The 17,963-nt window shown below is 46.8% G+C and overlaps 1 protein-coding gene across 2 annotated transcripts in view; it reads right to left on the reverse strand.

Annotated features, from left to right (window-relative positions):
• Positions 1–9,584: 9,584 nt before the first annotated feature.
• The window catches only part of SPATS2 (spermatogenesis associated serine rich 2), a 47,355-nt gene continuing 38,976 nt past the window's right edge, over positions 9,585–17,963 (reverse strand). For both annotated transcript variants that reach the window (XM_080994661.1, XM_080994662.1), the window contains exons 9-13: positions 16,710–16,768; positions 15,570–15,679; positions 13,093–13,195; positions 12,061–12,266; positions 9,585–10,771 (exon numbers count right to left, since the gene is read on the reverse strand). In XM_080994661.1, coding sequence (XP_080850787.1) covers positions 10,460–10,771; positions 12,061–12,266; positions 13,093–13,195; positions 15,570–15,679; positions 16,710–16,768 — 790 coding nt within the window. In that variant the 3' untranslated portion in view covers positions 9,585–10,459. The remainder of the gene's footprint in view (positions 10,772–12,060; positions 12,267–13,092; positions 13,196–15,569; positions 15,680–16,709; positions 16,769–17,963) is intronic.

Genomic DNA, 17,963 nt, shown 5'->3' on the forward strand with positions numbered 1-17,963 from the left:
CTCTCTCTGGAGCCCCCCTGCGTTTCCCAGATTTTTAGGGAGGACAGAGCTGCTGGCGGGGCTGGAGGAGGCAGGCAGCGGCTGGAGGGCAGCTCCTCCGGTGGGGAAGAGGCAGAGGCTGGACACGGCACCTCCCAGCTCAGCTGGCTGCTTCATGCTGTAGTGGCCATGGCAGACGGAGGCTCCGGGCACAGTGCTGCTTTGGCGCGGCATGGCAGAGGCGGGCAAGGGCAGCGAGCTGATGCCAGGAGGCACCACATCCAGCCTCCGCCTCTTCCCTGGCACCCTCCAGAACTTGGCGCCAGGGCGCCCCACGCCACTAGCCTCTATGGGTAAGACGCCCCTGTAGCTCAGCATCCTGTATTCACAAGTGCCTGTCTGTGGGAAACCCTCTCCCCTCCTGTGGTTTCTAGCAACTGGTATTCAGAAATACAGTGCAAATGCATGCTGGTGAAAAAACCGGGAAACTGGAAAGCCAGGTTTTAATGCCCACTTAGCAATTAAGCACACAGTGTGATTTTGAGGAAGCCCCGTACTTGCAGTCAGACCTAGCTCACTGGGCCAGCTGTTGTTCTGAGCTCCTTGGTATATTCACGTTATTTTATTCATTTATTAAATTTCTATATCGCCTTTCATTCAAGGAGCACAGGGCAGTTTGCAACATGAAAGCACAAAAAATGCATGCCACAGTAACAAACAAAAACAATACCCCACCCTGTTTAAAAGGACATATATTGATGTGCACATTCAAACCCTCCCTGCATAAGCAGAACTTGTGGCTTTAGGAATGCCCTCTCTTATAAAAACAAAACAAAACACCAAAATATTCAGTGGCCGTTATTTTTAGTCTGCTTTTGTACAGATAAGCTTATTCTTAGCCTTTGTGTATGAGTTTTTACTGTGTTTAACACTTCATTACAAGCAGTCCTGAAAATAGGCTTGGAGGACAGAGTCTAAATCTTAACAGTGAAATAAAGTAAGTAACCTCTTATCTGCTGACATTTTCAAATTAAGTACAAAACGGTGGGACACGTCTCTTTAAAAGGGAAACCCAAATTCACCCCTCACCTTTTGTTCCAGAAGGTACAGTCCGCATCAAATTAATGAGTTCTGCTTACTGCTTTGAAAGGAAGAAAAAACAAAACACACCATCCACACACCTTTGATCTTTTCAACATGCTGTTACGGTATATGATTAAATGCTAGTTACGAGACTTCTATTCAGTCAAATTCTTATGTGAATAGTTTGTGTTCTTTAAACCTACTTAAGATATTATTGTCTGTGCAATGGAACACATATCAAGGAAGTTTGCTTTTTTAAAAGTGTGTAATAATGTGACGGGACACGGGTGGCGCTGTGGGTTAAACCTTAGAGCCTAGGACTTGCTGATCAAAAGGTTGGCGGTTTGAATCTCCGCGACGGGGTGAGCTCCCGTTTCCCGGTCCCTGCTCCTGCCAACCTAGCAGTTCGAAAGCACGTCAAAGTGCAAGTAGATAAATAGGTACCACTCCGGAGGAAAGGTAAATGGTGTTTCCGTGCGCTGCTCTGGTTTGCCAGAAGCGGCTTAGTCATGCTGGCCACATGACCCGGAAGCTGTATGCCGGCTCCCTTGGCCAATAAAGCGAGATGAGCGCCGCAACCCCAGAGTCGGTTATGACTGGACCTAATGGTCAGGGGTCCCTTTACCTTTAATAAGTGACAGCGGGGCTTGTCCCTACCCCATTTGCCCACCTGCTACTGTGGGGTAAAATGAAAGTATGCTACTTGCTGCAGCAAGTGGAAAGTCTCCCTCCCTCCCTCCCTCCCTCTCTCTCTCTCTCTCTCTCTCTCTCTGTGTGTGTGTGTGTGTGTATTTGTGTGTACTGTATAAAAAGGATTGCAAAAGGAGTGGAACAGGAAAAGCTGCTGCAGAACTGTTAACAATGGATTTTGGAGGGGTCGCCTGCTTAGGTTTTTGCAGCATAACCGACTTTCACGGCACCTTAAAGCAGGGGGACTCCGCCCCCCCAGCCATATTCCCTTAGGTGCTGCATGCGAGTGAGCGAGGAAGGCCAGGGGGAAAGTGGGTGGAGCAACAGACAGGTGTCTTACTTTCTACAGTCAAGCTGACAGATAAAAACGTCAGAGGTTTCTGCACCCACACTTCTCTCACTTTAGCTTCCCCCTCGCATCAAGGAATCCTGGGAACCAAAGTTTGAGAATTTTAGCTCTGTGACAAACATACTGCAGTGCATGTGCTCTGCCATTGAACTGTTCTCCTCACTACTTCATGTTATGATAAAGGTAAAGGGACCCCTAACCATTAGGTCCAGTTGTGGCCGACTTTGGGGTTGCGATACTCATCTCGCTTTATTGGCCGAGGGAGCCGGCGTACAGCTTCCGGGTCATGTGGCCAGCATGACTAAGCCGCTTCTGGCGAACCAGAGCAGCGCATGGAAACGCCGTTCACCTTCCCGCCGGAGTGGTACCTATTTATCTACTTGCACTTTGAGGTGCTTTTGAACTGCTAGGTTGGCAGGAGCAGGGACCGAGCAACGGGAGCTCACCCCATCACAGGGATTTGAACCGCCGACCTTCTGATCGGCAAGTCCTAGGCTCTGTGGTTTAACCCACAGCGCCACCCGCGTCCCTTACATGTTATGATAGATCGCAACAAAAACTGGCTCTTTAATTTAGTGTTCATTCACTCCACGCCATAGCAGGAGTTTTCTCCCCAGTGGAACCATACTTGTACACATACAATTCCCTGCTTAGGTTCAATCCTGATTGGCCAGTGACTAGAATGTCAGAACCTACATCTTTTCCTCCAACTTCTAATCTCTTTTAGAGATCTTTTAAAAAGAATTTCCCCCTTACTTGTTGTAAATGAAAAAAAAGCCACACATAAATGTGGCTTAGTGTGACGTGCGTATAAGGTCACAGTTTGTTATGAAATAATTTAAAACTGTTTACTTTAATGATCAAAACACAATTGAGGTCCAGTGTCTCTAATTATGGTTAGCCATCTTAACAGCAACCAGCACCGGGGGTTGCAGCAAATGACGCCTCTTCTAAATAATAACACTTCACTTGCTACAGGGCTGTTTCCATGCATTTTACCATATTGGAAAACTTTCATTTCAGTGATTCTGGTTTATATTCCTGTGGCTTTCTAAACGGAAAAAAAAGGATCCAGCTTCTTATGTAACACTTCTGGCTAAATGCACAATTCTACAAAGTTGGAAAGCAAATACCCTGCCCAATATAGACAGATGACTCAATTCCACAACTGATCGGGAAACAAGGGAATATGTTTGGGTTGCCTGTGACACGCTTTGCTTGTCTGCAACTCCTTGGGGAAGTGAAAATTTTCGCTTGGTTGTATTCTCACACAAAAGTAATGCTAATAATGATTTCTAATATAGTTCAACTATCAGCACAGGAACATAGGAAGTTGCCTTATACAAATGGTCTATCTAGCTCAACTGGATGCCTCCCAGATGTGGTTGTTCTCCAACCAGTTCAGACCAGTTGGAACTGGCCCAAGCCAGTTGGAACAGGTCAAGACCGGTTGGAACCGGCCCAGATCAGCTGGAACAGGTCTAGGCCAGTTGGAAAAGGACCAGGCCAGTTCCAACCAGTCCAAGCCGGTTGGAACTGGCCCACACTGGTTGGAACTGGCTCAAGCTGGTTGGAACAGAACTAGTCCGGTTGGAACCAGACCAGACCGGTTGAAACCAATTCAGACCAGTTGGAACTGGCCCAAGCAGGTTGGAACCAGTCCAGACCAGCTGGAACAGGTCAAAGCCAGTTGGAAAAGGTCCAGGCTGGTTGGAACAGGTCTAGGCCAGTTGGAACTGGCCAACACTGGTTGGAACTGGCCCAAGCTGGTTGGAACAGGACTAGTCCGATTAGAACCAGCCCAGACCGGTTGGAACTGGCCCAGACTGGTTGGAACAGGTCTAAGCCAGTTGGAAAAGCTCCAGACTGGTTGGAACTGGTTCAGACCAGTTGGAGCAACTCCGAGCCGGTTGGAACCGGTTCAGACCGGTTGGAACTGGCCCAGACTGGTTGGAACAGGTCTAAGCCAGTTGGAAAAGCTCCAGACTGGTTGGAACTGGTTCAGACCAGTTGGAGCAACTCCGAGCCGGTTGGAACCGGTTCAGACCGGTTGGAAATGGCCCAGACCGGTTGGAACGGGTGCAGACCAGTTGGAACAGGTACAGACTGAATGGAACAGGTCTAGGCCAGTTGGAACAGGTCTGAGCGGCTTGGAAATGGTTCAGACCGGTTGGAGCTGATCTGAGCCAGTTGGAACTGGTTCAGACTGGTTGGAACTGGTCTGAGTCGGTTGGAACTGGTCCGAGCTGGCTGGAACCGGTTCAGACCGGTTGGAACCAGCCCAGACCAGTTGGAATGGGTCCAGGCCAGTTGGAACCAGCCCAGGCCTGTCAGAACCAGTTCAAGCCGGTTGGAGCTGGTTCAGACTGGTTGGAACCGGCCCAGACTGGTTGGAATGGGTCGAAGCCATTTGGAAAAGGTCCAGGCCAGTTGAAACAGGTGGAAAACATGCAGACTGGTTGGAACAGGTCTAGGCCAGTTGGAACAGGTCCAGGCCAGTTGGAACCGGTTCAGACCGGTTGGAGCTGGTCTGAACTGCTTGGAACCGGTTCAGACCGGTTGGAACTGGTCCGAGCTGGTTGGAACCAGTTGAGACCGGTTGGAGCTGGTTTGAGCCAGTTGGAACCGGTTCAGACCGGTTGGAATGGGTCCAGGACAGCTGGAACCGATTCAGACTGGTTGGAACAGGTCCAAGCCAGTTGGAAAAGGTCCAGGCCAGTTGGAACAGGTGCAGACTGGTTGGAACAGGTCTAGGACAGTTGGAACAGGTCCCGGCCGGTTGGAACTAATTCAGACTGGTTGGAGCTGGTCTGAGCCGGTTGAAACCGGATCATACCGGTTGAAACAGGTCTTGGCTGGTTGGAACAGATCTAGGCCAGTTGGAACAATCCCAGATCAGATGGAACCAGCCCAGACCGATTCGAACCAGTCTAGACCGGTTGGAACTGGTTCAGACCGGTTAGAACTGGTCGAAGCTGGTTTGAACCGGTCAAAGCTGGTTTGAACCGGTCGAAGCCGGTTTGAACCAGTTGAAGCTGGTTGGAACTGGTCTTGACCGGTTGGAACTGGTTCAGACCGGTTAGAACTGGTCCAAGCTGGTTTGAACCGGTCCAAGCTGGTTGGTACCAGTCTAAACCGGTTGGAACTGGTCGAAGCCAGTTTGAACCGGTCCAAGCCGGTTGGAACCGGTCCAGACCGGTTAGAACCAGTCAAAGCTGGTTTGAACCGGTGCAAGCTGGTTGGAACCGGTCTAGACCGGTTGGAAATGATTCAAACCGGTTAGAACCGGTTCAGACCAGTTAGAACCGGTCCAAGCCGATTTGAACTGGTTCAGACCAGTTAGAACCGGTTGAAGCCAGTTTGAACCAATTCAGGCTGGTTGGAACCGGTCTAAACCGGTTGGAACTGGTTCAGACCGGTTAGAACTGGTTCAGACCGGTTAGAACCGGTCAAAGCCGGTTTGAACTGGTTCAAGCTGGTAGGAACTGGTCTAAACCGTTTGGAACTGATTCAGACCGGTGGGTCTGCATAGCCGGGGGGGCAGGGGAGGGAGAATAGGATAGGAACCCTTGCTTCTGTGCATGCTGATTAGCAACCCAGTTGCCCGTGGGGACAAGGAGGATGGGAGTTATTATGAGTAGTAAGCTACAACTGAAGGGACGCGGGTGGCGCTGTGGGTTAAACCACAGAGCCTAGGACTTGCCGATCAGAAGGTTGGCGGTTCGAATCCCTGCGATGGGGTGAGCTCCCGTTGCTCGGTCCCTGCTCCTGCCAACCTAGCAGTTCGAAAGCACGCCGAAGTGCAAGTAGATAAATAGGTACCGCTCTGGCAGGAAGGTAAACGGCGTTTCCGTGTGCTGCTCTGGTTCGCCAGAAGCAGCTTAGTCATGCTGGCCACATGACCCGGAAGCTGTACGCTAGCTCCCTCGGCCAATAAAGCAAGATGAGCGCCGCAACTCCAGAGTCGGCCACGACTGGACCTAATGGTCAGGGGTCCCTTTACCCTTTACCTTAAGCTACAAGTGACAGTCCTTATGAGTTGATGAGGAACCAGAGAGGTGATGTCACCCTGGTGCTTTCTCGTTCTGCATCCCTCAAGCCCAGCTACCCTCTCCTGCACTTGCACAATCACCTCCGCCCTATTCCCACTCACTTATCACCGTATTTTTCGCTCTATGGGACGCACCCAGTTTTAGAGGGGGAGAACAAGAAAAAAAATCCTCTCTGCGCAGCGCCCCTTCATCGAAGCGGCAGGAGAAACGGAGCCCCTTCCATTTCTCCTCCTGCTTCGCTGAAGGGGCGCTGCGCAGAGAGGGAAAGTTGTGCAGCGCCTCTCCAACGAAGCGAAGCCAGGAGAGCAAGAGCGATAGGTGCGCACCGATCCCTCTTGCTCTCCTGGCTTCAGCGAAAGCAACGCGAAGCCTCTGGAGCGCAGCGGGAGCGCTCCCGTTGTGCTTCGGAGGCTTCACGTTGCTTTCGCTGAAGCCATGGAGCCTGCATTCGCTCCATAAGACGCACACACATTTCCCCTTAATTTTTGGAGGGGGAAAAGTGCGTCTTATAGAGCGAAAAATACGGTACTTGCCCATTGAAGGGGAGAAGTTGCAGGCAGCTTCATCTGCAATTCCAGCTTGCTCCTCTGCGGATCTCCTAGCTCTTAGCCCACAAGGAAAGTACCGTATCTATCAGTGCGGCTGATTGGCAATCGGTACCAACAGTATTTCAAAGATTTCAAAGGCAGAATTGCTGCCTGGAGGAAACTTCCAAAATGTGGTGCCTTGTCCTGGATCTTAGGCAAGTCGATTGAAAAATCACATGGGGGGGGGGGGGACGGGGACGACTTTGGGATTTTTGTCTAACCAAAGCTCAACATTTTTGGAGTCTTCCCCAAAGATTTAAGTACACACACTGACCTTAATGCAATGGTATCTATTGAGAACCATTATTTGCGTAACTCCTTAACTAGATGGCTCTCGGTGCCCCTTCCAACTCTACAGTTCCAATTTCACCATTTCACGGCTGACCACGATATAAGGGAAGCCCAACTGCTCCATATCCTCCATTGCCACTGTTCAATAAAGCTATGTGTGTAACATTGGGGTGGGGTGGGGCGGAGAGACAAATACACACAGAGGCAATTGTTTTTTTCATTTCATTTTCCACTGCAGTCATTTACACAAATAGAGGCAAGCTGCTCCTAGGGTTTAAACTGAAAAATAAATTGCCTCTCCAGCACGTGGTGCAAACTTTTGAGAAACCACCCTCTGTGGCAAGGTTAGTGTTTTCATGCTCAGGACTTCCAGGATCAGGAAGACTTAAAACGTTTTTCATTTAAAAAACTGAACAATGCTACAGAAACATAGGCATGCTCCCTGCTCATTTTGTCACCGTCTAAGAATTTCGTTAGCCACTCTAAGCTTTTTTTTTTTTTTTTTGAGAAAGGGCAAGTTGTAAGAAAAATGGTGATCAAAAGTTTGTGCTGCAGTGGGAGCGTATTTGGATGCTTTCCTGCAAACTTTTGGCACAGGACCTAAGAGTTAATTCATTCATCCCTGTACAGCAGGTTATTCTACCCTCTACACCTGCTGTGGGCAAGCAGCAGGCCAGCAGCAGAGACAGCGGTATGGGTGCAGGGGGAATAGAGGACTGGGAGAAATGGAAACCTGATATTTGCCAAAATGTCTCCAATTAAGAACGCTTAGGCTCACCAGAGGAGTAAATTTTCAAGGCATTTGTAAGACGAAGATTATTCAAATCCACTTCACAAAGCTGAAGGCTTTGTTTACGGATAGACTTCTTTCCACGTACTTCATTTTTCATTTCAGCTTAAGTATATTCCTAATTATATAAAGCTAAACCAAAACAAGCTACTCCAGGGATTATATTCGCTGAGGAAAACACCTTTCTCATAGCATCTTCCTAATAAGCGAGTCAGTGGATCTCTTTTACTTTCAAATGTGTGGCTTATATACGGCAGGGGACAACTAAAAGGCTTCACTGGGAAAATCAGGATAAGCTTGCTTGCTCCAAGCTCTGTAAAACATGAATTTTCTGCTGCTGAATTCTAGGAGGTCACCTGCTCTTAGCTCCCCCTCTCCCCTTACAAGTTGAACACTGCACTAGGAGAAAGGATTAAAAAAAAAAAAAAGCTAAAAAATGAATCACATTTTGAGATGGCATGAAGCTGCAAGCAGGATTTGGATGAAGAGCTTAGATTCCTTGATAGCACCGTTGGCACTTAGATCCATTGGTGAACACCAGCAAAAAGAAGCAGTACTCCGTACTCAAGGATATGGAAAACAAACATGCATCCTATTCTAACCACTACACACTTTCGAGCCAACAGAACTGTATCATGTTTGCAATGGTTAATCCTGCAACCTAGATTAGTAGCTTTGTCCCTTCAGATGTTGCTGAACTACAACTTCCATCAGCCCTAGCTAGCGATGCCAATGCCACTGGCTGGGAGTTGTAGTTCGCCAACATCTGGAGGGAGAAAAGGTTCCCTACATCTGTTGCCTATGTTCCAACACCCATCTTCTCAAACCAAGTAGCTGAGGTGCGCTTGATTAAGCTTCCAAGACAGAAAGTGAATGTGCTCCAAGCAATGAAAGATGAAAATACACGCTGCCCTCACTCATTTCTCACTACTACCCATGCCTCTAATGTACTTGATTCGCCTTGGTGTGTTTGAATATCCTTTTCGCTGTTGTAAACGCTTCAGTCTGCAACCAGGTAGATGTTGTTGCCCTCTGGTTGATTGGAAGGTTTGAGAAACAGGAGAGAAATTTTATTTCAAATAGCTGTGATATTTTGTTGATGTAATAGTGATGCTTTTCTAAATGAACTGCTTTGCCATTTATTGCCCCCATCCTATTCTAACCTACACAGTTCTGTGCTTCTGGAACACACCACAATTTATTAATGCTTGTCCTATGAGAACAATTCTTTAGACAAGTTAAATTGATAATAAGAGTAGGGAAGTCATGGCTAAGAGCTCAATCTCTTAGCCAGAAAGTTCCTAGTTCAAATTTCTCTTCTGCTATAAAACTCAGCAGTTGCCCTCAGACAAGTTACCATTTTTCAACAGTCTTCTATTTTGGGTATGAAGCTAAATACATCACATGGTCATAATGGTTTACCAAGATGTGCTTTGAACACTTTTGACAGCATTTTTTTACCTTCCGAAAGCCTCTTATCTTTCTTCTGCTATTTCCCTTTGGCCTGCAAAGCCAAGCCTGAAGTCAAGACTAAGCTGTTTGTATTATCCATCGGGTGTCTCAAATAAATTTTCCATTTTGTCTTACTGGTCACAGCTGCACCGAGAACTTAAGATTACACAAGCTAGCCAGAACTATACCAGTTCCACTTGCTAAACGCTTTAGAAATTAGATTTGACATACTCTGAACTCATCTGATCAGCCCACATCACCACAAACTCTCTTTAATTACAAGAAATAACAGCACAAACTAGAGACTCGCCGTCTTTTAAACATGTACGTCATTTTTATTTATACAAGGATAGAGAAAGACCGTAGCAATTTTTATTGGAACTTGCAATCACCTAGGATTAGCACTGCTAATTAAATTGCTAGAAATTTAGTTTAGGATCAGACGATGGGATCGTGACCGGGAGCAAATTAAACCTCCCATCCCTCACCAAACATTAAAAGTAGGGGACATCTAAATGTATGCATGACGTACAGTCAAAATGATGCTTCTCTCAGGAGGACTGGACCTCTCCATTCTCTAGTGAGAGAGAGATACAAGCCCAGTTTTCCCAAATGTAGTATTTAGATAAGATGTAAAAAGAAAATAACCATCCCAGCAGTCTCTCTTAATGGCTCCTCCCATTAGGATCACTCATCTTGGTCTCACAATTCACAGCAATTTGTCTCATTGCCAGCATGAAGAGTTTTGCTGTTAGGAGTAAGGCCTGGCTAGCAGCATTCAGGGAGGGCGAGGGGAGAGCAAAAGCTTTTGGGCTGGGGTTCTTGGAAGACATCCCCCCTTTTTTATTTTTTGCTTCTAGGGCTGAAAGTCAGCCCATGTTTAAGGACGGCACCAGAATAAGAGGAGCCAGAGAGTGCAAAGGAGGTGGCAGCAGTGAGGTTTGCCAAGGCCATGCCTGGAGATCATGTGTGCATTTTCCACTAAAGCCTGACCCATGTCACGTGGCAGAAAGCAAGGGCAGGAGAAGCGCTAGGGAGCCGCTTTTCCCAGAAAGGAATGATTAAAGGAAGAGAAAAGTGGCAAAGGGGGCAGCAAGTGTAAACGTTCCTTTGTTAATATCTCTAGCTAGGTGTGTCCTACAATCTCGTCATCCAGTTTTGGGAAGTGGCAGAGAGTTCGTGCTCTTCAGGAATTGGCCGCCTCATATTGGCTTGACCTAGGTTTCCGCTGCGGCAGAGCCTTGGCTTCTTTGCTGAGTGTCCCCGAATGGGACTGTGCAGTTGGGGCTGGCACACCAGGCTCAGCACCAGTTCCATTGGTTCCTGTGTTGTAAGTCTGGCTGAGGCTGTTTGCGTTTCCAGGAGGTGGCCGGGACCTGGAGTTGGACTGGTACCAAGGCCCGCTTCGGTACCTATTTGAATTGGGGTGTGGGGGCCCATTTTGGCGTTGCACTTGGGCCCTGTAACCTTGACCAGATCTTCTATTACCCTGGAAACCCTAAAACGGAAAGAAAGGGAGGATTACTGTGAGCAATAGCTATGGCAGCCGGCAGGTTTTGCCACATTCAGCAAAGAGCCAAGACACACAATCACCAAGGATATTCCGCCACTAAATCAGTATAACAAGAATGTCTTGCCAGGCTCCTGTTTTAGGAGTGGTTCAAAAAGGACAGTGCCCACTCCCACATCTATTAACAGAGTTAGAGCATTTAGACAACTAGGGTCAAGTTAATCTTTAAAAAAAAGATATTAGTGATGACAAGCACATCTTTAAACCTGCAAGGCATCACTTGAGCATATTTGTACAATATATAAAAAAATGGAAGAGAGCATTTTATATTGGATACACTTTCTAGTTACAGTGGTACCTCGGGTTACATACGCTTCAGGTAACAGACTCCGCTAACCCAGAAATAATACCTTGGGTTAAGAACTTTGCTTCAGGATAAGAATAGAAATCGTGCGGCGGCGCGGCAGCAGCGGGAGGCCCAATTAGCTAAAGAGGTGCTTCAGGTTAAGAACAGTTTCAGGTTAAGAACGGACCTCCGGAACGAATTAAGTACGAAACCAGAGGTACCACTGTACTAACAGATTTTCATTCTATTTTCAGGGAATATGGATTTAAGCGTATTTTTAAATTTTCGTGCAAATGGACACAATAAAGGCAAGCCTCTTCCAATCAGTCCAGCATACAGGAAAAAGGTTGCCCATGGGAAATTAAGATGACGACTTCCACATGCCCCTGCCTATTCAGTGGTTCCTAAACTTTCCCCCCACGGACCACCTGAAAACCACTGAGGGTCTTGGTGGACCACCTTAAGGCCTTTTGTAGCAATTGCAATGCAGCTAGATGCTGTATGATTGTTAATTGTATTTTTTCAGATATACCACAGGCCATCCCAATGAAATTTGGCAACCACGGTGGGGGGAACCCCTGCACCACAGCACAACTGCCTTGTTTATTCACAGCCATGAGGAAGCATAGCTCCCTCTACTCATGGCCTGCTAAAAAGCCGTTTAGGGTGCATGAATGCATGCAGAAAAAGAGTGGAAGAGACACAGAGCCATAGCCCTTTCTGGGCCACAAGGAGCCCAGGGCTTTGGTAGTCTGGCCTTTTGTGGTAGCCTCCATGTTGCAAGGCTGGCAGCGAATGCAAAGCTGAGATATAAACAAGAGGGGCTGCTGCCACTCATTCTTACACTACAAGCAAAGGCCATTCAAAGCAATGTACTCATGGTCCACCCACATGCCAGTTGCAACCACAACAGGCAAGATTAATCCATTACCTCACGGTAGGGCTGATATGGACGGCTTGTTGCATTTGCAGCGGCTTCTGCAGGGGGGGGTGGTTTCTTATTGGTCGTCGTAAGGCTCGGAGCAGAAACAGAGGCACATACTGTGCTTGCGGCACTGGGCTCATCTGGGCTGCTCACAGACGTGGCAACAGAGCTGCACCGTGACCTGGTGGAGTAGCTGTTCTTTGGGTGCGAAACTGAAATAAGAACACAAGGCAAGCTCTTAGGAAGAGGCTGTCGTAATCTGAATCCCCTGCACACATCTTCTATAACAGAGTCAAAGGAGAATTTACCTCCTCTTGACAACAATGAGAGATAAAGTGCTGCATATTCAAAGGTGATGTGTTACATGGGGGGGGGGGTCTTCTCTCTCTATTCCTGCAGCACCCTTGTGGTAATATTACAAACTTTTCCCAATAGGGAACTCAAGTGGTGGTCAGCCACAGGACTGTAGCCAAAATGCAGCAATTCTTGCATGAGTCCCAAGGTTTGCAGTTTTCCCCCCTTTAAAAGATAAACACCTTAAAGTGGCAAAAATTACGCATTGTCCAATAGGGACTGAATTTAGCCACTGGATGTAGAGTAACAATTGGAAAAGGAGCGATACATCAAGAGGAAAGGAGTGAGGGGAAAGGTTGAATGGCTACGTGGGGTTAATTCTAAAACAGGAGCCCACCTCCTTTTAGCAGGGAGAATGAACTGCAACATTTCGTTGCAGCCCCCACCTGTTTCCACTTCATTAGTACAACCATCAGAGCTCTGAAGCAGATGACCTCCCAAGGACAAAAGACAGATGAATGGCAGAAGTTTGAATTTGAAATGTCCAAATCCCCAATAAAGCCTTACTTAGCAATTCCCTCTTCCTCTGCACAGACAATGCTGAATTTGGTGTCACAGCAAAACATGGCATTATCACACCTTTAGGGTACCATAAAATTATTTCTTTTTATAATAGCTTTGGAAATGAGAGGAAGAACTTATCTATACTACACACACACACACACACACACAGGGTTGGCTCACCTTGTCCAAAAGATTCAATGCTCCTCTTGAGTGCATCTAGGTCACAAGTGAAACGAGCCACCCTTCCAAGATCTTCATCGTATTTGCGCTCACTAACAAAGTGCTAAAGAGGAAAATGCCGGCATGTTAAGGTTCCATTAATGGCGTTCTGTTAAGTATGTTCAGGGTTTGAGCCAAGCTGAGGCCCCGATGCCAAGAGATCTGCCAAGGCATAGCTTGCGAGTGTGCGTCCAAGGTACATGCTACCTTCCGGATTCACCAACACAGCTGCAGAAAACTAAGCCCTCCAATTGCAAGGAAATCCCATTTATCTGCAAGCATTTTCAAAACATTCATTCCAGTGTCATTAATGTAAGCTTACCAGATTTTTTTCAATGAACACTTTTCAACTTCAATGGATTTTGCATGGGGACTGATTTGTAAATCCAGGGACTGTCCCCGGGAAACGGGGACGTCTGGTAACCTTACATTAATGGTAATTTACATGAGATGAAAATTATGCATGGTCTTGCTGGTGGAACAGTGTGTCTGAGCTCAGTGGGATGTTTATGCAACTTTGTTCTGCCCTCTGGTGGTAGGAAAAAAAAGAGCATTTATTGGAGCTATGTGTTTGAAGCAAGCATGCTTGATGCTCCATGATCAGATAGATTATTCTACTTTTTAGAAAACAAAAGTGAGAACAAATGTAAAGAGAAAGCACAGGCAAAGGTTTCTGCTTGGTAGCTGAGAGGTTCTTGTCTAGACTGGAATTTCTCTCTAAACGAGATGCTGAACGCCAGTGAAGTGCAAATGTTTGTCAGGAAAAAGGGGAATGCAATGTTTTGAAATGCATTATGCAAGCAAATGAATTTACATACATTTATTTAATCTGAGCACTTTATCTTGGTTTTCTTTAGAAATAAAAAGAAATCAGAATGAGAACTTTTAATGAAACCTTAGCTTTGACTAGATGGCCACCGATTGGGGATATTGTAGCAGTGGATTTCCTGCATTGGCAGAAGTCTGGAATACCTTGGAGGTTCTTTCTATTATTCAGATGGAGGAAAAAGTTAGAACTTCAGACACCCTTGGAAACACCCCTGTGCAGAGTTGGTTCCAGAGACTATCAGTAAGAAGAGATTCCTTATGAAGAATGTGTTCTTTCAAAGGTTCTTTCGCTACCAAGGTGAACATCGGCACAATTCCAGCAACACGTTTCAAGAGGATACCAAGTCTCTCCCCCGCCCCCCCGTGCAACCTTTTCAGACCCAGGACATGTATTTTGGGGCCCAATTTTTAATCTTCTACCATATATATGCATGGTGGTAGTGCTCCTGTTGCAACCCACCTCGAATTAGGCCATTCCTAGCGGTGCAGCGATAAAACCGCTAGCACATCAGCAAAGCTATGCAAGGCCTGGTATGGTTTTAAATTGGGTGGGCAACCATGTGCTGAAATGCCTGCCTGCGAGGAAGGGGGTTGGACTAGATGACCCTCGGGGTCCCTTCCGACTCTACAACTGTATGATTCTGTGACCCACCAGTTGGAAGACCAGTGCCTAGTCCTCTCAACCCTGACCCTATCAAGGTCAAACATTCTCCAGAGACTCTTCGCAGCTCAGGTATGAAAGAGCACTCCTTAACACAAAATGGTACGATGGACTGAGCCTGGGCCATCCTACATGCAAAATATACCGTATTTTTTGCTCTGTAAGACTCACTTTTTCCCTCCTGAAAAGTAAGGGGAAATGTGTGTGCGTCTTATGGAGTGAATGCAGGCTGCACAGCTATCCCAGAAGCCAGAACAGCAAGAGGGATCGCTGCTTTCGCTGCATAGCGATCCCTCCTGCTATTCTGGCTTCTGGGATTCAGAATTTTTTTTTCTTGTTTTCCTCCTCCAAAAACTAGGTGCGTCTTATGGTCTGGTGTGTCTTATAGAGCGAAAAATATGGTAAATTCAGCTACAATTCTCCTGTAACAGGAGGATACCAGGGAATTAAGCTATGGCTACAAGGGGACGCGGGTGGCGCTGTGGGTAAAACCTCAGCGCCTAGGACTTGCCGATCGCATGGTCGGCGGTTCGAATCCCCGCGGCGGGGTGAGCTCCCGTCGTTCGGTCCCAGCTCCTGCCCACCTAGCAGTTCGAAAGCACCCTTAAGTGCAAGTAGATAAATAGGTACCGCTTTATAGCGGGAAGGTAAACGGCGTTTCCGTGTGCTGTGCTGGTGCTGGCTCGCCAGAGCAGCTTCGTCATGCTGGCCACGTGACCCGGAAGTGTCTTCGGACAGCGCTGGCTCCCGGCCTCTTAAGTGAGATGAGCGCACAACCCTAGAGTCTGTCAAGACTGGCCCGTACGGGCAGGGGTACCTTTACCTTTACCTTACATGGTTACTATTTCTGACTCTACTTTGCTCTGACTTCTACATCAGCTGTTTAGTCCACAATCATGATTAATGGTAAGAATAGGGCTAGCATAGCACACAGAAGTCCAAGGTTCACCTTTATATCAGCTCTAAGCTCTACCAACTGCTCCTCGGACATTCGGACAGCCACATCAGTCATCTTCTTCAGCGCCTCTGCCTTCTTTTGCCGGCTGCTTAGGATGTCCACTGAAATGTAAAGGAATGCAGACCAAGCGGTTATGATGCCCAAGGCAGTTGCATAACCAGCTCAGTGATACTAATCACTGGCTCACTGATATTAGCAGCTCATTGCAAGCAGCAAATTAATGAACAAAACTGAAACCTACATTAAAGCAGATGCTAAAAACGCCAACTGTATGTAGCCCCAAAAGGCCAACTCTAGGGAGTAGGAGTTCAATAGTTATGAGGAATCCACCTAGAAGGCTTCCACACACTCTGCCCTGACTTGGACTAATTGCATTTGTTAAACTGGAGCTTTCAGGACTAAACATGATGCAATATTGGAGATCTACGGATAGGATCAAATGCTAATAGCGCTAATAATAATAATAATAGCAACTGTGTACATTAATGCAATCTTGCTTGTACGTGAAATGCCAAGGGTTGGGAGTGGTGTTAACCCTTTCCCCCCAGGATTGATTTCCTGCTAAATAGTTACCTCACTGAAGCTGCTACTTTTCCAATGGGGGGGGGGATGCAAAAGGTACGATATATGCGCTTGTCTTTGACATTATAATGGGACACAGGGAGGAAGCAATTTCTTTGGTATGTTATGCCTAGCCATTTAGTTCTTTAAAATAAGACCCATGCACCCAGATGACACAACTGTTGATGGAGCTATTGAGGTGTTCCTGAAGTCTTCTTATAGACAAGCCTTATTGAATTAAGTTTCATAATCAAGTTCTCACACCAAAAATGAGACTCCAGTGGGTAGCCTGCCCATTGTCTGTGCCCTAGCCCTTGTTCGGCCTGTTGCTCAGGTTAGTTACAGCAGTGGAAACTGCAGTTTTGCCCATACCTGCAAGACTTTGGTATTTGTACTCAGAATTCACTCATTTAATGCCATTTTTGCCTATGAGATAATGGATTTTATATTTGGAAGGGACATGGAATGGGCTGGAGAGAAGGTCTGGCTCACTGTTTGTTTTTAAGTCACTGCATTTCATACAAAAATGCTATTAACACAATTTCTTTAAAAACAAAACAAAATACTTACTTGCTTCTGCTTTCACTTTGTCCATTTCACCTAGAAGGGCTACTTCTCGATCCATGAGACTAGAAAAAAAGGAGGATAAAAGATAGAGGTGAGAGGGGCAAACCTTTTACACTCATAGCCTGTATATTGTCAGACTGTGGACAAAAAACAAGCCTGCTATAAACCCTATGCAGAAAGAACAGGGACAAGAGGCATGTGAATTGTTCATGCTGTTCAGTGAGCTTGAATGGATCAGTACCAGTATAAAGAATGAGCCAACAGATGGCAGCAGAAAACTGCAAGCCCTTTCCAGAATTTGTGACATAACTTTATTAATAGAGTGCACAGAAACACGGCACGAACAATCAATTCACTGCCTGGAAATCAGAAGAACCTTGACTTTGAGGTTTAAGCTCTGATTCTTCAGAATGTTCTACAGTTCTAAAGGTAAAGGGACCCCTGACCATTAGGTCCAGTCGTGACCGACTCTGGGGTTGCGGCGCTCATCTCACTTTTTTGGCCGAGGGAGCCGGCGTACAGCATGACTAAGCCACTTCTGGCAAACCAGAGCAGCACACGGAAACGCCGTTTACCTTCCCGTCAGAGCAGTACCTATTTATCTACTTGCACTTTGACGTGCTTTCAAACTGCTAGGTTGGCAGGAGCAGGGACCGAACAATGGGAGCTCACCCCGTCGCGGAGATTCGAACCACCGACTTTCTGATCGGCAAGTCCTAGGCTCTGTGGTTTAACCCACAGCGCCACCTGCGTCCCTTTTCTACAGTTCTAGGTGGCCTTAATTCTTTTGCTGCAAATGCTGTTGCCCACATAATCTGAAATGGCACCTCAAAGGACCACACACACAGCCTAAGGCAACTGTGTCTGCCACAGGAAGGCTGGTTCTCTGGAGGGAAATCTATTGAAAGAAAGCTTAGCATTGTGTTCTGTTCTCGTTCCACTGCTTGGTATGTCTTACGGAAGACAATATGACAATATAACATATTTTTAAAACCAACTGCAACTCCTGTGGTGTTAAGGAACAATTCTGCTGTGTCAACCATCACAGCATCTAAAACTAAAATTCTTCCAAAACCGGTTGCTCCTGTGACACCCTTCCTGCTTTACATACTGACATGAATTGGTTTCCTCAGAAATGGACAGAAAAGCATTTCATTTGTCTGCACTGCCTTCAACCCGTGCAACAGTTGTTCCTTGAAACCCACAGGGAATGTGGAAGAAATTCTTTCTAGCAGACCCGTCACTGCGTTTTAAGGA

This window comes from Podarcis pityusensis (assembly GCF_964106645.2).
Source record: "Podarcis pityusensis genome assembly, chromosome: 2".
Taxonomy (NCBI): domain Eukaryota; kingdom Metazoa; phylum Chordata; class Lepidosauria; order Squamata; family Lacertidae; genus Podarcis; species Podarcis pityusensis.